This window comes from Cynoglossus semilaevis, chromosome 1 (assembly GCF_000523025.1).
Source record: "Cynoglossus semilaevis isolate Cse_v1.0 chromosome 1, Cse_v1.0, whole genome shotgun sequence".
Classification (NCBI taxonomy): domain Eukaryota; kingdom Metazoa; phylum Chordata; class Actinopteri; order Pleuronectiformes; family Cynoglossidae; genus Cynoglossus; species Cynoglossus semilaevis.
This window is the reverse complement of record NC_024307.1, coordinates 32,105,458-32,128,761: the sequence shown is the minus strand read 5'-3', so window position 1 is coordinate 32,128,761 and position 23,304 is coordinate 32,105,458. Positions and strand designations below refer to the sequence as shown.

The following is a 23,304-nucleotide window of genomic DNA, read 5'->3' as shown; positions in this document are numbered from 1 at the left end:
GATAGATAGATAGATAGATAGATAGATGGATAGATAGATAGATAGATAGATAGATAGATAGACAGACAGATAGATGGATAGATAGATAGATAGATAGATAGAGCATATTTCTTCAAACTATGAGTGTCATTGCTCTTCACCCAATATGACATGTCCTTATTTAAAATATTCTTCCTTCACAATGAGTGCTTTGGTGGCAGTTTCTGCCTGTGGCTGATGTTAGGGGGGAAAAAATGAATGTATGGATTATGTTGAAATGTCCTCTGACAACCTATAGGCTGGAAATACACTACAGGCAGTCTGCAGGCAGTGGTCCTAATGACAAAATTGATAGAAATTAGCAGAAATTATAACTCTAGTGACTGTTTTATTCTTTTTTAAAACTATATTTTAAAGAAATGTTCTAACTCGCTTACAAAACCAAAATTAGAAAATGAAATTCAAAGGTGTGTATTTTTTGCATTTCCTTGCATTAGTCTCATCCTGACCTCTATCAGCCTCTTTGGAGCCAGTGCAAAGGTTATATACAGTATATATTGAAGTTTCCTGGAAACGTGTGTGAGCGTCTCCTTCCCCTCCTTCCACAGGGAGAGCTGGAGGGCGGAGGTTTTGGTAGTGGGAGCCTTCCAGGGGTTACAGATGGCTTTTTACGTCAGACAGGAAGTCAAAGTATGTCTACATATACACTACTAGGGTCTAACGTGCAACGTCAAGAGACACACTTCTCTTACACAAGTACTTGGAAGTCCAGATAAAAGCCTACATGCAATAGGTATTTTGTAATCCTGTGTGAGTTGCGTGTATGACGTGCACGCAGGCATGTGTGCACACTCAATGTAAATATTTGTAATGTCAAGATCAAATACCACTCTACTACAGGTAAAATTAGCAATCTGTCCCCAAAAACCCTTGATTGTTTGTTGTTGGTTTTTTTTTTCATACCACAAAATCAATAATTATAATTGTGATAGAAATTTCATCATAGATGTTACTTCAACATTCACCCAAAATTTTAATTAAATGCGTTATGCCATGGGTCAGCTTAAATACTTCATAGGTAATACACCATGAGGACAGTGTTGACAGATTGGAGCTCTGTTTGCTCACAGGGCTGTTTGCTTATGTCTGCACAAACATTAGAGAGCGAGAGGAAAGAGAGAGAGACAAAGACTGAGATATAGTAAAAATGAAAAGAGAGAGAGGGAGACAAGGTACGTGCTGCGAGCCATGCTTCATGACCAGTGCAGGGGATTGGGGCGGGAGGTCAGGGATGTGTGGGGGATGCGGGGGCAGAGGAGTCCAGCCTCAGTGACTCCTTAGTAAGAATGGACTGCGATTGATTACTAGGTAAATAAAAGTAGGAGGGCAGATGTAAAGCTTCTGATGAAAACATGTGCTTTGATGAACAAAATGACCGTGGCTGGTGAGAACAATGTACTCTGAAGAAGGAATTAAAAAAAAAAAGAACATACTGAAAGTATGCAAAACATCTTCATCATTCTTCACATCTTAGTCCTTGGGCTTGCAGCCAGTCAGATTTGCTCCTCTGGCGCGACCATAGACTGTATATGAAAAGGGGCGCGACACAAGACAGGAAGCTGACATAAAAGAATGAGGGACTGTCTGTAGGGGACACAGGAGCCATAGCAGGAGGCACTGATGAGGTGGGAAGTTATTGTTTCAGCTTACAGGCATTCATGGTGACAGGAGTCTTATCACTCTGTTGAACTTGTAGTGATCCCGTGGTGGCGGCGATGACTGAGAAGAGCATTCCAGGACACGAAATACTTAACCCCTGGATATTCTAGTTGAGCCACTCACTGGCTCAATACAATGCCAGTGCTGTAGGCTGCTTGCTGTTACAGTTATTACTGGAAAAAAAAAAATAAATAAATAAAGTGAACTCCTTGTCATTGTGACACAGCACACCACTGCACACAACCAAATGTGACCTCTGTCTTTAACCCATCACCAAAGTGAACAGTGGGCAGCTTTTTGAGCGCCCAGGGCCAGCAGTGTGTGGGGACGGTGTCATGCTCAGAGCACCTCAGTGGTAACTGGGCAGCTGGTGGATTCAAACCTGAAACCTTCTGGACCCATGTCCGCATCCTCAACCACTAAGCCACCACTACCCCAGAAGCCACCACTTCCCCGCAAAGAATGTAGAATGTATAGGGAATATTTAACCACCTCAGGCCACAGAATGTACGTATGTCATGACAATATCAACTGCAAACAAGTACATTATTACCACGCTCGGAGCCTGCTCCAAGGTAGATTCCGCTCAAAATCTTGCAGAAGGGGATATGATTTTTTGTTTATCCCGGCTATCCTGTTCAGAATCTTATGAAAAATAAAAATGTCAAAAAACATAAGGAACACTCTTAAGGAGTTTGTTCTTTAATGTGCATAGATCATTTCTTGGGCCTGGGGCTGTTTTGCAGGGTCAGGATTTTTCTCTGATGCCCTCCCTGTTGCTAAGCTGCATTGTTATTATGTGACACCGCAGCTGGCACCTACTCTTATCCAGTTGCCCTTTCATCACTCTTAGCACAAGTACACGCTGCACAGCTGAATAACGCAGGTTTCCTTTCCTACTCAATCTTCAAGAGGTGTGCTCGCTTCTCCTTTTTCAATGAATGAATTGAATGCCGAAGAAAACAGCCAGCATTCTTTTACCATATTAGTCTTCCTGTAGATGAGATGAATATTGTTCTCACCTTAAGATGTTAAGGAATATTCATCTCATTTGAAATGATTATGTATTCATTCTTTTGCGAAGTGCTTTACTTTTGCATTATGTGAGCTGGAGAACCGTTTAACACTGTGACTCCCAAAGTTATTTAAACTACGGCAAACATTTTACTTTCAAAAAGTCCCATGAGCCCCACCAAACACAAAATGTCACAAATATTATATGTAATGGTATATACCGATTTTCTGGTTTAATTTAGTCACAATTTATGTATCTATAGTGAAATATTGTCATGTTTAGTTGAACACAACATTTGTGTCTCAAGAAAGACACAAATGCAGAACTACAGAAGCTCTGACTGTCTGTTTGGTTTTTGTTTTTTTCATTTTTGTAGCCATCTGCTGCCACTCAGTTGAAGAGTACGGTTCTACATGCCATGTTGTGTTGATTATTATCAGTAAAAAAAACAGTTGTTTTTAGACCAATTGAGTAAATTTGATAATTGTCCATGGAACACCAATGTACTGTGAAAGATCATCACCGGCACAGTTGAAATCACTGTAGGAAAGTATAGATAAATGCATGATAAATGTGCATTTTAGTTCTGTAGCTGACAAATACTCCATTCTACACTTTCTGGGTACACCTCCTGATCTCAGTAGGTCATGGCTAGGCAATGTGTATGTGCTGTACGTATTATTCCTAAGCCTCTAAGGAAGTCTGAAGAGCCTTTACTCTGGATTTATGTACATTAATACACAAGTTTTATTGTCTCTAGTGTGGCAATCCACAGACCCTGTGGATTGCCACACTAGAGACAATTAAACACTGAACATAATGAATCCAAATACAAAGGATTCATACAACTCACTCTCCCCAACCTGCTGGGCAACTCTGATCACAACTTGATCTATTTGATCCCAGCTTACATTCCAATAGTGAGAAAACAACCCTCCACTATTATATTTGTGAGGAAATGGATTGAGGAGAGTTCCCTGACACTGATTGATTGTAAGTGCTGCAAGGAACTTTAAATACAATATGGACAACTGTCACTTACAGAAGTTCTAAGATGATACAGCCATTGTGGGGCGTGTATCTGACACAGTTGATATGGAACACAAGTCAGTGATCATTGACATCAACAACACCAAAACCAAGGAGATTGATAGAGTTATTGATTTCCACAGGAAAGTCTCCCACCATACATCAGTGAACATTTAGGGCAACAACAAAGAGACCGTCAAGGATTACAAATGCCTGGGTGTTCACTTGAACAATGAATTGGACTGGACTACAAACACTGGTGTCCTGTACAGGAAGGGTCAAAGTCATCCCCACCTACTGAGGAGACTGAGGTCCTTTGGCGTGTGCAGGACACTCCTCAGAACCTTTTATGACTCTGGCGTCTGCACTATTCTACGCCATCACCTGTTTTGGGAGTTGTTTAACTGCTAAGGACATAAAATCATCTAGAGAAGTTGGTTGTGAACTGTTCCTTAGAGACTCGAGAGCAGGGGTGTCAAACTAATTTTCACCAGGGGCCACATCAGTAATTCAGTTCCCCTTGAAGGGCCAGTTGTAACTGGAAGACTGTATAGATCAGGGGTCCCCAATTCCCAGTCCACGGCCCAGTACTAGTCCATAGGTCATTGGTCACAGTGAAAAAAAGTACTTAAATTTTACTAATTTACTTAATTCAAACTGTCATATCCATTTACTTTCTTTATTTAAAGATAATTTGGCAATATTTTAAAATAATATATCATTCAGACTCAAACAGAATACTGTAGAGTCTAACAAATGTTGACCAGTCCTTGGAACAAAACAGGTTGAGGACCACTGGTATAGATGTCACTACTCCATAACTGGCTAATACATGTTTCTGCAATTGATTAAAATGTATTCAAGCTACAAATAGTGTCCATTGCTGTGCAATAAAAAAAAAACTTTTAATTTCTCAGGTTAAGAAACTCTGCTGCATGGACTTTACTAAATGCTTTTTAAGATCCCGCGGGCCACACAAAACAGCTTGGCACGGGCCTTGAGTTTGACACCTGTGCTCTAGAAGATGAGGGAGAAAGGAGGATTTCTAACCAAGCTAAAATCCATTACGGACAGTCCCTTTCACCCTCTGTTTGACACTGTGGGATCACTGAGCAGCTATTTCAGCAGTAGGCTGCTACAACCACAGTGTCTTCCCTCCCATCAGCCATCAGACTGTTACAATACAAGACGATACATAGCTATAAATGTTAATACTTTTCCAACATACTACCCACTCATAATCTACTTATTGTCAAGCCTCTTATTGTATATAGTTAGACTGTGAACTGTTGTTTTTTCTGTGTGCACTTAAACCTGGTCAATTTATTCTCACTGAAAATGGTCACTTTATTGTTTATACTGCTGAAGCTATTACCCTATGTGAGCTATACTGTGCAAGACTGCCTCTAGAATTTCTGGTGGCAATGCTCTGTTTCCAGTGTTAGTGTTGGCATCCGTAGTAGTGATGTGCGGATCGATCCTGAAATATCGATACTTCCGATTCTGGATCTTTATGCTCTGAAATCGATTCTGAAATCAAAATATCGATACTTTTGATACTTACGCATTCTGAGATGAGGTGTATCCTAAACAGAAACATGGTGAAAAGTATCCAAATTATTGAGATATTGTCTAAGCGTCGCTCGGTTGGTGGGACTACTTCTTCTTCCGCCTGGGTGTGTGTGCGTCATGCGTAAGCACAGGGGCTCTACTCCGTGCTCTCACTCAGTCACTATTGATGGGAATTTCAGCTCTTTTTTAGAGAACCGGTTCTTTTGGCTCGGTTCACTGAAAAAATCTGACTCTTTCGGGTCACAAATGTCTCCTCAGATTATTTATTTTATTTATTTTTTTTATTTTCGTTTTACAAATAACATGTTTTCAGAGTTTGAAACATTGTTTTGACATATTTTATATGATTGTGTTCTCAGGTTTTTCTATTGTTGTGTTGACTGTATAGTAAATGAGGCAGCTACCTCAGTACACTCCAGAGTTTAAAATAAATAAATAAATAAAAATACTCTGCCTTGGATTCTTAAAGAAGGTATGATTTGAAATACACATTTTTTTTATTTAAAAGACAAATGATAATATATCAGTATCGATATCGGTATCGGCTATACCAGCCCCAATTTTACTCGGTATCGGATCGGAAAGGAAATTGGTGGTATCGAACATCACTAATCTGTAGACCCTCAAAAAATGTGAGTTTTGAGTGAAAGATGTGTAGCGGTCCTTAGCTTTGAGTTGGACAATAGGTTAAGAGGAATGTTTGTATATATTGGCTTAACAGATTACGCTGGAATTGGTGTTTAGCAGGTACTGTAAATTAATACAGAATATTCTTTTTCTTTCTTTCTCACTGTTACCGCTATATCAACAATCTCCATGTCCTTCTTGCTGTTTCCATAAATCTTCTTTTCCAACATCCTTTGTCCAACACGTTCATTGTTTCCTAACACGTCCATACCATTTCCACCTCTCCTCTCTAACTTTATCTCCCATCTGCTCCTCCTTAACTGTCCCTCTGATCTGCTCATTTCAAATTCTGTCCGTTATGGTCACCTCCAACTCCTCCAAGTCTTTTGTCTATTAGACAGCGCCACTGTCTCTAAACCATACATCATAGCAGGTCTCACTATTGTTTATTACATTTTCCATTTCAATCCTGCTGTTCTTTTGTCATCTTCCTGTTGATATATGACAGAGAGGAAGATGTGGACTTTGGGAAACCACATTCATTCCAACAAAATTTGGGAATGAAAGTGAAAGTTTTGGCCGTTTGCTAAAGAGAAATAGTTGATGTTATAGACAAAATTATGTTGCAGATAAGGATGAGTGAGAATGAGACAGATAAACTACTGGATGGTGATCTCACAGTGGATTAGAATGAGGAGATTTATACTAATTCCTAATGTTGGACTGTGGGAGAAAATGTTGTACCTGGAGTGAACCCACACAAAAAAGTATCTACAAACCCCAGTCAGAGTGACTCCTTCAGCCCCGGGGGAGGGCAGATCCGTGACTTTCCCGTAATGTGAGGGTGCTTATGATTCAGTTTTGTTTCTTCATGTTTTGAAAATATTCCCATTTCTTTAGTGCAGTTTTACCAACCTTGGACTAACACGACCCCCTTGTTGGGATTTACTATGTGCCTTGTCGTGTTTCCAGCTGAAAGGTCAGTCAGTGTCTTATCTAATCTGTATTTTCCTTTTTCCTCTTCACTACACTCCACACAGCTGTCTGGATGGAGTGGAGGAAAAAGTAGTGACTAATACGTAGGTATGTTACCAACAAAACAATCAAGAATATGTACCATATGATTTACCCTCAAATACATCTTTAGCCAAACATAACATAGTTAACAACACGAGTTAACAGGCATTAACCACAAGTAGACCATGTGGTTAATGCCTGTGACAATGTACTTTATTTCTTACGCTGTATGTCACTGGTGGTGGACATCATGTGTCTGATAATGCGTTGGACAGACAGTTTGGCATCATTGTCAGTGACAAGGTTTCACACCTTTTTTCCATATATGACTCATTCAATTGATGGGATTAATAAATGTCAAAATAGGAGGAATTTCTCAGAGTTGCTGCTTTTGTCATAAATGTTAATCTTGATGGTGTACGTAGTTCGTACAGTACACCCTGCCCTTCAAAAACAAATCATCATGTGACAAAATGAACACTGATCAAAACTTCTGAAAAGTTGATGCAAAGTGGAATAGATAGATGGATGGATTGATGGATGGATGGATGGATGGATAGATAGATAGATGGATAGATAGATAGATAGATAGATGGATGGATGGATGGATGGATAGATGGATGGATAGATAGATAGATAGATAGATAGATGGATGGATGGATAGATGGATGGATAGATAGATAGATAGATAGATAGATAGATGGATGGATGGATAGATAGATAGATAGATAGATAGATAGATGGATGGATGGATAGATAGATAGATAGATAGATAAACAATAATAATTAACTATTAACTTTGGGACTCTGAGTCTTTAGCATTGGTTTAATTATTTTTTTAAGTGTAAAGAAAGGATGTCAGTAGTACTGCATATGAAAATGTCCTTTAATAAGCAATATTGAAGCTCACTGCTTTACTACATCAAGTGATGCAGCGCTCAAAATAAATCGGACATTTAAATTTGCATGCCCCCTCTTCGAGGGCAGCTCTTCAGTTTCCATTTGCATTTTTCTGCTATTTAGGGACTCCTCTGCTGGAAATATAGAAGTGGTCTGCGTAAATGTACAACTTTAGAAAAGAACACTCTTCAATGTAGTCGGCAAAGGTGTTAGTATCAGTGTACGACTCTGAAAATGTCCTGGAAAAGTCCTGGAAAATGCAATAAAGAAGTGAGAAACCTGACCTGCAGACCACTGAATGCATTAAACATTAAACAACTAAACAACTAAAATGCATAACACAGATATATTGAGGCTGCTTAGTTTTTAACACATCAATTTACAGAGGTTAGTTAGTTGCTTAACAATGGATGTGTCAGATATCAGTAAAGTCCAGAAATAGCTTTGTGCAAATACCAAGGCTCATTTCATTGATAAAAAAGGCTTATTTTTTTCTCATACGTTATCCAACAGTGAGCATTTCACTGAATGTCGTGAAATGAGACACTGCTGTGTGAAATTTACCAGGTTTCCCATTCAGACCCTCACATTTCCTTTCAGGGGATATCAGTGTTTCTCCTGCATTTCTTCGCAGCAATGTTTCCCCATTCTTTCCCCAGGGCCTGTTTATTCTCATACTGTATCATTGTCCTGTCCTGTGTCAATTTCTCATGAGCTGTTTTCATGGCTAATAGTTAGGGCCTTTTAAAAAATCACGTTAAAAAACAACATAAAAAAATAGTCAACTGGCGTTTGTTTCATTTTGGTGTCAGTTTCACAGTACTGTACAGTACAGCTTCCCAGACGAATCTTAGTTCGGTGTACAGTACAGCTTCCCAGACGAATCTTGACGAAGCGGTAGTTGCGACCTCTGCTGGCGAATACGCGGTGGTGTTATTCTATGTGTTGTAATTTTTAGGAAAACGTTTTAGGAAACTTCCTGAGTCCTGTTCTTGGACCTGACACGAGGTGATGGACATATTTTAACCAGCGTCTGATCGTTCATATTCACATATTCCAAATATGTCATGGCTACAGTAAAACTCTGCTCAGTTTGGACTAATCAGAAACACAAAACTTCTCATGACGTGGTTTTGTATTCTGACGGTACAGGCAAGCATCGGGAAGGAAATAATAAAAAACACGGGAGCTACATAGAAAACACCAATAGCTGAATTTTATTTAATGTGGAAGTGTGACACTCAGTTACTGCCACACTCTTTGGCAAATCCATGCTTTTTTAACTTAACTTAATGGCAGCTGTGAAAATTTCCTTCACAGCATGTGCTCCATGGCTTAAACTGTAAATATATACATGAATTATTTAAAACTCTGCACTCATGAATGGTCACTAGAAGAATCAATATGGTGAACTCCCTTGGTCTAGTTCACATCAGTCCTTGGTGTTGGACTTGTTAAGTGACCTGGTCAGTATACTCCCAGTGTGTGAAGTGGCCCGACTGTGGCGTCACCCTCGTGTTCCGTTCCTATCAAAGACAAATACACACGCTTGTTTTTCTTAGCATTTGCATTGGTTATGCTGGTCACAAGCATGCAGCGCAAAAAAGCTGTGGAACCTGAATGTGGTCGAGTGACCTGCACACTGTAGCCACAGTCTCCAGAGTCACAGCATTCACACAGAGAATCATTCCCATCCAGGTCATGCCAGCTGAAGGACGAGGAAACACGAGTGAACATGCACTGTAATGCTTTTACATAAGAGGATTTGAAGCTCAGACAGATGTGAAAAATTCTACAAGACCATATTACGATAACGTGAGTAAGGAGCAGTCAATAGTCTGACCTGAATGTGGGCCGGTGGAAGAAGCAGGCTTTATTAATGCTGCTCTGGGATTTTTCTTTCGGAGTTGCCCTGAGGTGGCAGCTAATGAACATCTGGGGGGAGAGGGGGCAATGGCATTTTTATTCAATTGTATTGATTCCAATTCACTTCATGAACATAATAAACAGGGGTAAATGTATTTTATAACATATGTACTTCTACAGGTTGACAAACATTTTTTGTTGGATGAAATGCATGGATAGAAAATAGTAAAAAAAATGAATGAAAAGATATAGTAAAAAAAAAAGGGATCAAATAAACTCCCATGTAATAAACTCAACATGTATTTCTACAAGTGCAGGAAAAGCTTTACTCTATAGGTTGGTAGTCTGCTTAAGATGGGGAAAAGGAATAAAAGGAAATATTGTAAGTGTTTTACTGACAATAATTCTGTGTGTAAAATAATGAATAATCAAAAAACATCTACAATAACTTATTGTCACCTGCCCCGCAGACTTCTGCTCAAAAAGCGAGGCGTGAAAACTGAAGCATAACTTGTTATCCTGCTGCCTTGGGAGGAATTTAGAAGTGGACCCTGGTAACATGCTGTCCATGAGACATCTGTAATGGAGTAAAATCTTTATTAGAAGTTTTTAGAAGAAATTTGTCTTTCATACTATTTTTAAAGTAAGTCTGAAGCAAGAGATTCACCCATAACTGTTGATGAACCTATAGCTCGGCCCTGAGAGTGGATCAAGCTTCAATATGGCAACACAGTAATCCACATATACAGTTAGTGGAGGGTGCAAAGGGGCCTCCACTCTGGCCTCCAAAAACACTGCCTCCCCCTGCTGGTACACTGAGGAACTACGTAGAGCGGTACAGTCATCTGCAAGCCAAAGAACCATTATACTTTCAGACAAAATGTTGCCATGGAACAGAACTAACATTAATTGTGATTATTTAGAGTGAAATAATAGTTTCACCTTCCATTGTGTGAATGGAAAAGTCCAGAAGGCCAAATACACTGATGGTGGATGTCATAGGTAGCCATGTTGGACTTAACGGTTCTGCAGAAACTGTCTGCTCCCTGTACGGGCATAATAATAAACACAGAGGCAGTGGATGTATTAAAACACAAAATGACTTAAGTAATACATGATCAAATTTAAAATTTCTTTCATTTCGAGACTTACCTCAAGAAATGACATTCAACAGGTATAACAACTGTGGCTCCTCTAATAATAACACTCCCAGAGGACGTCAGAGCCACAGTGGGGAACAGCAACAGGTGGTTGGAGTACACAAGCCACTGGCCTCGAAACTGAAGAGAGGCCAGGTGATTTCTTTAATTCTCTGATTTGACTTAGTTTTATGATTTTTCAAATATATTTTGTCTTTTTTCAATTGTCCTTTCTTATTCTTCTGTTTTATGATTAAGAATACACTTAGTATATTTAGTTTCTTCTGAAACCATCTGTAAATTGTTACATATTAAGGTTTATATTTGTTTTTATCAGTCTCAACAGTTGAATAACTTTGCAACTGACAAAAATGGAATGTAACAGCTTCATGTCCTTGGTTTCTCCGTTGAGGAACTTAATTTACTTACAGTCGACTCAGTGCCACACTCTCCCAGCCCTACAGAAATGATCATCGAATAATCGAACCCACGTCCTCTCGGTCCACACTGTGTCTCCTGAGATGACTTTGCTCCAAGTCGCAGATACTTTGGATTGAATGGGATCTTCATCTTTTCCATAAAACGACGCATTACGGTTATTTTCATCCCGTCCTCTTCGCATTTTAACTCAAGGCCGACGGTGTGCTGGGTTCTTCCAGACAATGAAACAACGCAACACAGTGACAGCACAACCATGACTTGGCAAAGTGTCAGTAAGTATTGATTAGTCATGTTAAGGTGAGGAGAATTTAACTAAACTGCTACGATATTTAATTAACACTGACTCAGGTGTGACTGACGTACTGCCCACAACACCGACAAATCTTCAAAAAACAAACCAATATACATATAAATAAATATTTAACTCTTTTATCGTCTTTTTTCAATTAAATTCGTATTACGTTCTCGAAAACCTTTTTTTTAAATTTGTTTTAGTCTAGCTTGATTTGTAAAATTAAAATAAAATTAACCTAACATACAGTATTTTTCTGAGAAAAGCGGCTTTTTGGCGGAACTGAAATCTGAATTCCAATTTCCAATCGGACCTTTTTCTCTGTTACACCGCCATTGCCGGTTGTTGACATTTTTGGCCATGTTTCGTTAGTTTAAATGCGTATAGGTGTTTTTTTAAAGAAGAAACAAGCAAATTAATATCTATATATGTAACATATTTTACCTACATATTCGGTATTCTACCATTTTGTACACTAATTAAGAATATGGATGAAAAGACTTCAACAGCGGGACGTGAGCAGATAGACTGGGGTGAATATGGAGTCCACGGGACAGGGATTAATAAAAGTGGCATTATTAAAAATGTCCACATTGATCTCCCAAATCCACTTTCACACCCCCTGAAATGTACTTTAATTAAAGGAGACTATCTATACTATCACTACGGATGTGATGGCCAGGATGACAGAGGATGGGGATGTGGCTACCGTACTATAGAGACTTTGGCTTCATGGATTTGCCATAACTTGTCTCCACCAAAGTATCAAAGCAGACCCCCACCAAGTATCCTTGAAATCCAACAGGCCTTGGTCCTTATGGGAGACAAGCCAGACTCTTTTTCAGGCACCAAAGAGTGGATAGGAACATTTGAGGCCTCCCTGATCCTGGATTACTTCTATGATACTCCCTGCAAGTTGGTGCATATCAGAAACGGTGGGACACAGTTGGAGCAGGATGCGGTGGTAGAGCTTCATCAGCACTTTGAGAAGCACGGCTCCCCAGTCATGATGGGAGGAGACAAGGACAATTCCTCAAAGGGCATTGTCGGGGTTTGCACTGGACATGATGGCAGTTACTTGCTGGTCGTTGACCCTCATTACTATGGATGTCAGATGGAGAAAACGGAGTTGCAAGAGAGAGGATGGGTGGCTTGGAAAAGGGTTTCATCTCTGGATCAAACCTCATTTTATAATCTGTGTATGCCTCAGACTGCCCGGAAAAAAACCTAAGCAAATTGAGGGTCCCATGCTTATTACAGACAAAAAAAATCATTTGAAATCATGAGTTGAAGTCCATTTTGTCATTTTTGACATTAGTAGAAAGCGTGCTGTAAACATTCTAAAAGTACTTTCCTAATTATTTTGAAAATGAGCTGCAGCGACACCATGTGGTTACACTGTTATCCAGGAAATGAAGGAAACTCAATATTGTTGTGAATATTGTGAAAAACTACAATCATCAGAGGCTTTTGTATATATTTATCCTCCATCCTGTATCCAGTATTCTCATTTTTGACAAAAGTAATCTCTTTTAACTCAACATAATATATGTCACCATTTCACTCGGTGAGACACACTCTGTTGGCAAACATTGAGTTACAGCAATAAACAATATAGTCAAGCTATCTGCACATGTTTTTTGGGTTGTGAAAAATATATTCTTTAGTATACCAATCCTTACACAGGCAAATCTAGCTATCTGACACACAGTCCTTGTAGAAAATCTGAAAGTTCTTGTCCACATCCAGGACTGCTTGAGTATCTTCAAAGTTCATGTGCATGTTTGAATGTCGGAAGGGCTCCATGTTACTGCTGCCTTTTTCTGAAGCTAACTGCAAAGAGGGGATAGTGGAGGAGAGTAACTGTTAACTTTTCTTTAAAATGGGCAGAGTTCAACACCCACACTAAAATGATGGACTGTCAAAATATATATAGTTGTTGCCCCAGCTAATTTGTCTGGTTAAGCATTAGAAATTATGTCGTACAAATCTTGGGTATTATGTAAATGAAGCTGTGTAACTTTGAAACATTACTCAAGTGTGATCACCCAGGCAATTAAGTTCCAGCTACACAGAAGACTGTATTTCTTATCGCCTTAGTTTACACCCAACAGTGATCGTCAACTGGCGCCCACGACTGACACCCCCTGATTCCAAAATAAACATTAAATAATAATGTTAGACAAAAATGCTGCTTATTTGAGTGTCTGCCCCCAATGTGTCTGTCCAGAAAAAAACTGGCCATCTCACAAATAGTTGGTGACTACTTACATTATTTCAAACAGGAAATACATGTCAAAATAATCTTGAATCCATATGTACCTGGGGCTCAAACATCCAAGGGAAGTCCACTTTCTTGTCTCCATCGGACTTCATAAACCTATATGCAGAATAGACTGGAATATGTTTTTTGGGGGTCATACAGGGTCACATAGCGTGGCTGATGCCCGAATCGTTGGCAAATCTTCTTAAAGGAATTGCCAAGGTAGCCTTGAGGTGGAGTACCCATGTACAGAAAATCTTTACAGCGTTCTAGATGGTTAAAGTCATCCACCACGCCTGTCTGAGTTCCTTGAATCAACACTAAAATCAGCACAGTCAATACTGAAGACATGGTCCAGGCAGAGTTTGCAAATTTGGTGTCAAACATCACAGCTTCTTTTAGATTTGTCTGCTGCTTGCACTTCTCTTTCCGCCGCAGCTGTAGTACCAAGTGAATTATCTGTATCATGTCATCATTTCCCTTCTTTGCTCATCTGTGTGCATGGAAACTAGCCTCCCTTTGTGTTTTACATACATTCAAAGTGCCCTATGTGTTGTAGCAATAATCTGAAAGTACTAAACATTATCTACCATGTGCAGTATTGTATTACAGTGTGAAACTGTAGAGCACAAACCTAAGGCCCGTGGGCTGAATGTGGCCTGACACCATGACATCATTTTATGTGGCCCACCAGAGCTTATCATGCAAATGTCTATTTTAAATGTCTATTTAAAGAGTCTTTAAGTACTTCGGGATTGCTAAGCGGTTTGTGTTTTCTTGCTGGATGGTCACTCCGGAGACCATGACACCTGTCACTATAAATGATTTCCCGTTGCAGAAGTTGTTAAGACGCCGGCGGACAGTGTCCAAGTATGGATTCCAAGAGTAATCCAGGAACTCTGTGATAAATGGGACCACACTGGTCAGGGTGTAGGTAGAGGACTTGTCATCAGGATCTGCTTGGTGCAAGTCAGGATTCAATGGTCCACGTCTGTACCCAACAGCGTCGGTATAGTCCTCCAATACAGCCTGGCTGTCCTCAATGAGGGGGTGGGTGGTGTCCGTCAGGGGAAGGGCTTTCATATTGCCACCTTCATCATCAGAAATCAACTGACAGGAAACAATTAATTGGTTTATAATTACAATGACTCAAAAATAAATGTATTTTTCTCTTCATTTCTGGAACAAAAAGTTAAATGAAGGAGGTACATGTTTCACATCTGATTTTATTATTGACTAATTCAAATGATGGAATTATTATTAAGGAAATTAACTTGAAATTGTATCTATTTTAAATCATTACTGTGCATCTTGATGGCATGTGTCCAGGAAGCCAACAATATCAATCAGTCCAACCAATTGGAACTAGTCCGCTATTCATGTAACAAACATCTGCCTCATAAAATTCTTAACACTCCATGTTTTCTTCCTGTAGGGAGTCCTCTTCGATGTTATCAACTAGAGACACAGGAGAATCATTCATAGACTGATTACCTGAGGCTCATACATCCAAGGTGTGTCCATCTTCCTCTTCCCATCAGACTTCTTAAAAAACGTAGGCTGAATAGAGCGGAAGGCGTTGGCTGCTGTCATATAACGTGGCATAGTGCAGCGTGTCCTTGTACTTCTGACAGATCTTCCTCAAGCTGGTTCCCCTAATGCCTACAGGTGGGGTCTGCATGTAGAAGAAATGGATGCAGTATCTGAAGCTGTTTGACACAGTGGCACTCACCAAGGTGGAAGCCATCAGCAGGACAAAGTACAGGAGACGTGCCAAACAGGAACATCCTCACTCGGGTGGAATAGTACGCAAAACAACAGGAATCCAGGGAATCTACATCATGACCTGACGTGTCTTTACATACTCATAAAAACATTACAATTTCTCACGTTAGGATGAGGAATTTTCTGTGTTGCAGTGCTGTAGCAAAGTATTGAGACTGCTGCATGGGGCATCTGCAATGTGTATGCAAAACCAGTAGGGTAGAGTGAATTTATCAGATGGCTTCCCTGATTCTACAATGTCTGTACAGACATCCACCTCTTCACAAGAGACTACCACACTGAAAGACAAGAAAGATCAATCACATTGTTTTTTTTTCTTTTTACTTCCCTTTCACTTTTCACTTTTACTGCACATATGTCTTTGTCCTTGCAATAGTTAATATTTTTTGTAAATGTGTAAAAAGTAAAATTAAATTAAAATGTTGTTTAGAAATGTTTCCTACTTTCATCTTTTAAACATTTATTTTTTAATAATAATATTTGCTTCTGTTTCTTAAGTTTATAACAGATACCAGATTTTCTAAACAATGTTTGCACAGAATAATGTTGTAAAGCAAAAGTTTTCCTAAAATATTAAAGGATTAGAGAAAAATAATTTACATTGGTTCTAAAAACTTTAAAACTGTTCTGGTAAAAGTAGTTTAGGGATTCATATTTTATTTAGTACAATGGACTTTTTTCACTTTAATTAACGTTTGTTTTACTGCCTTCTTGGTACCGTTATCGTGCTGTCCGAATAATGTAAAATTACCCCCTCTACTGGCTATATTATATATCTGCCTTCCAAAAACAACACATGCAGTTCATTTAAGCCTAAACATGCACTAGTGTTGTTCGCAAATACGTCTGAAATCTGAATTCTTCGGGTGATGCAAATTAATGTAGTTTATTATCAAAACAACGGTAAGGAAAATGCATTGTATGGCTGTGTCTGTGCGTTGCTGCTTCGGGAGGGAAGTTGACCATCAACTATACATTGAATAAAATCCCCAATGCTAGATTGTAACAGAGTGCCGCTGTTCACATAAAAATTGTGCGATTAAAAACAAAACGTTACAGTTTTGTACAAACGGCCGCCACGAGAGTTTTTGCTGGCAAATAGGGGTGGGTATACTATGCTACAACATTGGTTAGCCGCTTGTCAATGTCCAGTCACGTGGTGTCACACGGACGGCCATGTTTCCGAAACACAAACAACAAGAAGAGTAGCGACTGGGAGCCAGCAGACACATACTGATACGCAGCAGCGTCCGTGGGAGGAGAGGGGGAATTAATAAATAAAATACGGAGCACGACTTTCTGAAAGTGCGATTCTGTCGAATGACTACGTTTACAGTGTTTCCAGAGACCAATGCAGACGTCATTTTGGCTGTAGACAAGCCGTGCAGACAAGCGTTCTGGTAGCTATAAACAGTGAAGGTAAGCCATGGTTCCTCTGTGCAGCTTGTCTTTAAGCTAGGTGGCTAGCTAGCGCTAACATGCTAACCACTGATTTTACTGCTCAACTAATGTGAGGATTTTCGCACTTGAAATTGATTTTAGTGAGTCATTGCAAGTTACAACATTATTGTGCCATTGTGATTGTTTTGTTCACTTCGCTTTCGGCCAAGCGCCACTCAAAAAAACGGAGTGAAGGTGGTCGTCCGCGCACAGGCGGAGCAGGCCGGGCAGTCCGATCCAACACTCCGCCCCCTCCGCCATCATATCTGGTGTCATTTGAGCCTACAAGCCAAGGCCTTTGCGATCAACGCGTACCGTGTGCTAGTAAAGGTAGTAAACAAGCAAAGCCCACCTTGGTTGTGTTTTTGAGTTAAAGCTAATTTCTCCACATAGGGTGAAAGTCACAACTTTTCCTTCTGTTGTTCGATACCTATATTTGCACAAATGGCGTGAAAGACGTTTAGCGTTCATGTCAATGTGGGTGCAACCACCACGGTAGCTAATGTAAGGTTGACTCAATTTCGGTTGGATATGGCCATTTCTACCACCAAACAACCAGCCATGTATGGGTTTAATAAGTTATCAATGGATGTGCGTATAGGTCGCTTTTACATAGCTGTTAAATGTGCAGTATAATGTAATGTTTTACGCCACGCAATACAACGCATTACATGTAGACAGTTAATACATTGATTTATTTTTAACGCCCCAAGCGTGCTAAAGTCTTTTCCAATGATATTTTCATTAAGATATAGTCATATAAGAGGTGTGTATTCATAGTTGGTGAATTAACGTTTCCAGACTCTATTAACATGGAATCATTTCCATGCAGTCCTGAAATATGAGGTGATCAATTTATATAACTGACAACTTATACACCTTGAAAGGTCATCCATTGTTTTATTTTGAATTATATTTTGCAAATGAATTTTTCACTTCCAAAGTAACTACTTGTTTGTAATCATAGACCATATATAAAAACTACATAAACTATATCTGTAACAGGCTGCAGTGAAGTCCTGGAAAATTACAGGAATTCTTTATTCTTGGCATTTTAAAAACATTGTTAATAGAAATAAAGATGTATAGGCTTATTAAGGAAATATGAGAAAAAGTTCTCATAAAAGTCACTGCTCTCAATTTATGACATAAGATATAAACAGCTTTTCTGACAGTGAAGCGATCTTAGTTGTCAGCTCTGGCTCCCCTTAAGTAGTGTCTGTTTTGTAAATTATGTGTGCAAGTATAGGGAGATTAATAGAAATTATAGAAAGTTTAAAGTGAGAAAGTATATATTTACATACTACAAGTGATTGAAAGCTAATTGGTCCACATTTTCTGCAAATGAAACAGCTGCCAACATTACCTAATAAGGGAAAGAAAAAAGAAAAAAAAGAGCAAGATGGAAACGTTCTAGAACTCTTACTGCATATTCTGCTTATTGTATGAGAACAATAATTCATCCAATCCGATATTGTGCTGCGTTCCTGGGTTTTCTCATCTTTTGTAGATTCAGCAAAAATTTAAAGAAATGTAATCTAAGTTATCACAATAAAGATTAATCAACATTCCGATATGTGTTTAAGTTTAATGCAGTATATCTCAAAGTTTAATTCCAGACAGCTGGTGGATTGTTGTCACTGCTGTTATCTTGACAGTGGCTTTTAAGAATCCTTGAGAGTTTGCTTTCAAACTTTATTTTAGCAGTCCATCCCTCACAGTCCAATTGACAATTGTGTCAGTCAACTTGTCAAAAGATTTACTGCTCTGTGCAGCTGATTGGGCCCCTGGCCTAAAATTGAAGCCTCCACAAATGTATGCTGGAAATTGAGATGGTATTTTAAATGTATCAAAAACCTTCCCACAGCATGTGTAAATAACGTGTGTATTAACTGTGTGTTAGGGCAGCAAGTAGAGGATCGCGATGTAGTTGATAACACTGTGTGTATCATTTTGCATTTGCATTGATCCTATATAGAAAATAGACCCTTAAGTTGAAGTTTTTGTTGTAAGACCTGTGATCAAAGTTAATTTCATTCACAAAGAGTTTGTTGGGACGACTGAGCACACGTTTCTAGATCACACTTGGAAAAAAAAAGAATTCCCAAATGTCTAGGTAACAACTAAAACGGTGTTGTCAGAGATAACGCTGTTCTCATCCTGTCTTGTGTGCTCAAAAGCAGCTGGTTAGTACGACGTCACCTAAATAGATGCTGAATATTTCTGAATGGAGAAAATCTCTGAGCAGCAGAGACTCTGCTTCATTCTGATGACAAACTAGAAATAGCTTCATTATCAAACTGAGGAAACCCACTGTGTTTCTCCCAGCTCTGTGTGCTGTTATGAATTGATCGAATTTGAACCATGAACCAAATTCAGACAATAGTTCAAGCTTTTGCACAACAGAAAAACTGTGGAGGGACCTCTTGCAAAATGTTGTCAATGCCTCTTATAATATCTGATTTATTTGTTGCTCACTTGTAGATTATTTAAATTTTGATTGTCCAGTTTTTTAATCTTTCTTCTCAAACTGTATTTTTCCCCTTAGCGGTGCAAAGGGAGGAGGACAGGAAATAAAGGAGTCACCGAAGGGGAATCTGTCAATCCAAATTTCTGGTGGAGTGAGAGAAGAGGACACGGCTGGAGAAGAGGAAGGAGTCGTGTATAGTGTGTCGTGTCGGCTCTTGGCAGCTGTTCTAGCAGCCTGTTTTAATTGTTTTGGGCTGTTTTTTTTGTTTTGTTTTTGTTTCTGCGTTACCTTTTGGATTAATAAGTTCATATTTTTAACTTTATTGTGGCATATAACTGCTGTAGTAAAACAAAAAAGACAGAAAACTTAACAAGAAAGAGGGTTTTTAGTTTGTTCCATTGTTAAGTTCCAAGGTTCTTTTTTGTTCCTTTTTTTAAGTTTAACAACTTTTTTTCTTTTTTGGCTGTGAGTAGCAGGAGCTTCCATTCTCCCAAATATCCTAAAACCCCACTTCCTCAAATAGTTAGGACCTGATAACCTGGTATTCCTCAAGCACCTGAAAGTGGCAGCTATTCTCTTTTTGTCTATGTGTTTGGGGAGCTCTGTGACCACAGCTTAAACACCACTCAGCCTTCTAGTCACCTAAGCCTAACTAAAGCCAGCTCTCGCCTGGTTCAACCAAGTCCAGCCTGCTCCGATCATCTGGACAGGGTAAGGCAGGCGGGGATGCATTCAGAACTTTGCCAGTACATATAATGCATGTTAAACAAATAGGTAATTGTATGTTGTTGTTTTTTTTTTTTTTGTTTGTTTGTTTTTTTTGCCAGATACTCAGTTCTCTGTGGACATAAGAATATGACTGCTGAGACTCTAAACTTCGGCCCAGAATGGTAACTAAACACATTTCTTAATGTCCGCATGTTTTGTCATTTACTTTCCAGAATCCTCTAGTCACAGGGTCACATATAAGTACAAACAAGTCTTTATCCAATCATTTATGATTTCCAATTATAATTTCATATGTGTCGCAATTTGTGCAAAGATTAAGCTTGAATAACAGTTGAACAGTTGATCAAAGTTGTTCACAGTTCATTAGATGTATGTAATCTGATGCATTCTACTACTTTGGCTACAACTGTTCTAATCCTTATCGCCTCTGCCTGAGGTCATTCGCAGTCTGTTTCTTTTTCCTGTCGTGCATTTCGTGGTCAGTGTTATTGTAACATTTAATTTGTAGGTTAAGGGGGGAGGTAGCTTTCCATCTTCAACGCTCTGTGACTGCTATGTGCATTCTTGGTGCAGTGCCAGCCTTGCAGAATATTTCTCTTTTTACACATCTGCAGCTGTTTGCCTCTCCTTGGCCCCTGCAGCCCACTTTTCTACTTATGCCCTTTAAACAGATTGGTTGGAGCCACACTGCTGGTCAGCTTGCTTCACACATGTTTTATGTTTTTCTTTTTTATATTTATGAAAATATATTTATGTATGCAAGATGCAGAAAAGAAAAAATATTTACAGCAGCTATTGCCTTTTGCAAGTGTGGTAACCCTTTTATTTAATTTAGTGCTTAGTCTTTGTTGCAAGGACAAATTTAGCACATGTATTAAAAGTAAGAATTGTACAAATTTGCAATAAATATTTCTGAGCAGCTCTCTCTCTTTGGCACAAGTCCACAGCTCTTCATTTGCACATTAGTCGCTGCTCCACTTATGCCTCCTTTTTTGATTCACCCCATGCCTCTAACGGCTCCTTCATGGTGCCTGCCTTTACCTCTGACTGCCCACACCCTCTTGCTGCATCTTTGCCTCACATATGGTTTTGATGTGGGGTTGTGAGTCAATGACACACTTTGTAGAGGCATGTGAATGGAGTCATTGTTAAGAAGCAGGCTTGGGCACTGGCCTTCTAAGTAATGGCTTTTTAAATGAAATCTTGAAATTGGAATGGCTAATGTATCATCTCTGTCCGGCCAAGTCTATTCAGGGGGACCTGCGTAGGAGGATGGCTGATTTGTTACAGAACATTCACTAAATTCTTTTTCTTTCTGTTGCGAGGTTGACTTTTTTTTCTCCAGTAACATTAAAATTAACTTTATGGTTGCACAATAGCCTTTCCTCTTTCCTGTGCGCCGAGCTAGGGCTTCACATGGTACGAGCATGCAACATTTTTCTAGTGTATTTGAGCCATTTTCAGAAGTGTTGCAACTGCATTTTTAAAATGACCTTGAGCTGTAAAGAAAATCTTATAGTCTTTATGTGTTGATAGTGATTTATCTACTTGTCTGTTACTTCCAGATTTAAAAAAAACTATCTAAATGTATTCTGCCTGTTAATATTGAAAACCCCTGTGCTTTTGTTCATGCAGGCTCCGTGCACTGTCCAGTGGGGGGAGTGTGACGTCCCCCCCTCCTTCCCCCGCCATGCCAAAGTACAAGCTGGCCGAGTACCGCTACGGCCGAGAGGAGATGTTAGCACTTTATATCAAAGACAACAAGGTTAGTATGTCTATGTTTTGGGGTCAGAGGACAAAATCAAGTTTTACATGTCACAAGCCTTTAATATGAGCATCTGATTTTTTTTAAACTGTATTGTTTATTTTGTTCACACACTGCTCCACAAACCACAGAACCTGTTTCGGGAATCCTTAGTTCTCCTCAACAGTTTTGTTGTTGCTCTCTTTAGGTCCCAGAAGACATGCAGGATAAGGAGTTTGCTGCTATTCTGCAGGATGAGCCCTTGCAGCCACTGGCACTGGTGCCTCTCACTGAGGAGGAGCAGGTATGAATCTGATGGAAGTGTTGCTGTATACAAAAGAAATGTATTTTGTGAAATGTGTTTAAGTTTCCTTGTTTTTACCCATAGGGTGTGTCTAAATTAGCAAGAAAAAAAAACAGTAAATATATTGCCAGACTTTTAAATTTGGTGTTTTGTTATTTAAGAGTGACCCATGTGCAAACTAGCTTTCTGCTACACTTTGTTTATTGCTTATTATTATTTTTAAATACATGCACAGGGCAGTGAGTCTAGCTTGGTACTCATTTAATATAAACTTTACAGACAGTAAAGTCAGTGAAGTCCATTCTTCTTCAGCATAAATAAATTACTAACAAAGGCAACATGCAATAGGTATATTACTTGTATGTTGCTATTGTTTATTTATACATGGAAGGCTAATGTTGCATGTACTAAAGACTTGGATGAACGATGATACTTTTTTGCGCTAAACAGAAGTCATTTATTTGTCATTCTGTCTGATGAATGAAGTGCATAATAATGTTTTTTAAAATGTACAAACCTTTTTGAGGATGCGTTCAGTAAACTTTCAAGCATGTAATTTTCATCAGACTAAACACAGTGATTTTTTTTTTTTTCATATTCCCTAAGATCAATAGGTTACTTGCTTCAGTTCAGTTCTGAAATAAAGCTGCTGTTGCTTAATAAATCTGGCTGTTTCCTCACATGCATCTTATTCCTTCTTTTATTGCTCTTTCCTTTTTAACTTCTTGCAGAGAAATTTCTCCATGTCTGTGAATAGTGTGGCAGTGCTGAGGCTCACGGGAAAAGTCGGTGGGGCTTCCCCTGCTGGAGTGGTCCGTGGACGAGGGGCCACACGAGGCGGTCGAGGTAAAAACCAAGAACCTTTTAAAAACGGGAACAAAGGAACATCCGTTATTCTCCTAGAAGAGGGCAACCATGTTAGACAAACACCTGCACTAATGCAACAAGCAGTCATGGCAAATTCATAACTAAT

General features: G+C 39.2%; 4 protein-coding genes across 5 annotated transcripts in view; 2 read left to right on the top strand and 2 right to left on the bottom strand.

Annotated features, from left to right (window-relative positions):
* Window positions 1-8,778: 8,778 nt before the first annotated feature.
* Window positions 8,779-11,480, bottom strand: LOC103391061 (zona pellucida sperm-binding protein 3-like). The gene is made up of 8 exons (XM_008327194.3): window positions 11,293-11,480; window positions 10,877-11,004; window positions 10,667-10,770; window positions 10,392-10,569; window positions 10,184-10,301; window positions 9,702-9,793; window positions 9,475-9,566; window positions 8,779-9,384 (listed from the first exon to the last, which is right to left on the bottom strand). Exons 1-8 carry the CDS (start codon window positions 11,467-11,469, stop codon window positions 9,326-9,328), a joined length of 948 nt encoding a protein of 315 aa, XP_008325416.3. The 5' UTR covers window positions 11,470-11,480; the 3' UTR covers window positions 8,779-9,325.
* On the top strand, window positions 11,420-13,218 carry ufsp1 (UFM1-specific peptidase 1). Its single transcript, XM_008327204.3, has 2 exons — window positions 11,420-11,576; window positions 12,241-13,218. The coding sequence occupies exons 1-2, from the start codon at window positions 11,558-11,560 to the stop codon at window positions 12,825-12,827; spliced, it is 606 nt and encodes a 201-aa protein (XP_008325426.1). The 5' UTR covers window positions 11,420-11,557; the 3' UTR covers window positions 12,828-13,218.
* Window positions 13,219-14,550: 1,332 nt separating this feature from the next.
* On the bottom strand, window positions 14,551-16,006 carry LOC103391132 (endonuclease domain-containing 1 protein-like). Its single transcript, XM_025062137.1, is given in 3 exon segments — window positions 14,551-15,007; window positions 15,347-15,410; window positions 15,412-16,006. Coding segments are annotated over 3 exon segments (678 nt in total). The 5' UTR covers window positions 15,607-16,006; the 3' UTR covers window positions 14,551-14,588.
* A 795-nt stretch (window positions 16,007-16,801) lies between these two features.
* The window catches only part of gigyf1a (GRB10 interacting GYF protein 1a), a 16,803-nt gene continuing 10,300 nt past the window's right edge, over window positions 16,802-23,304 (top strand). Inside the window, exons 1-6 of one of the 2 annotated variants that reach the window (XM_025054131.1) lie at window positions 16,802-17,063; window positions 19,633-20,265; window positions 20,382-20,444; window positions 21,919-22,048; window positions 22,236-22,331; window positions 23,063-23,177. In XM_025054131.1, the coding sequence (XP_024909899.1) occupies window positions 20,410-20,444; window positions 21,919-22,048; window positions 22,236-22,331; window positions 23,063-23,177 (376 nt within the window). In that variant the 5' untranslated portion in view covers window positions 16,802-17,063; window positions 19,633-20,265; window positions 20,382-20,409. The remainder of the gene's footprint in view (window positions 17,064-19,632; window positions 20,266-20,381; window positions 20,445-21,918; window positions 22,049-22,235; window positions 22,332-23,062; window positions 23,178-23,304) is intronic. The other variant, XM_008327160.3, reaches the window with a different exon arrangement.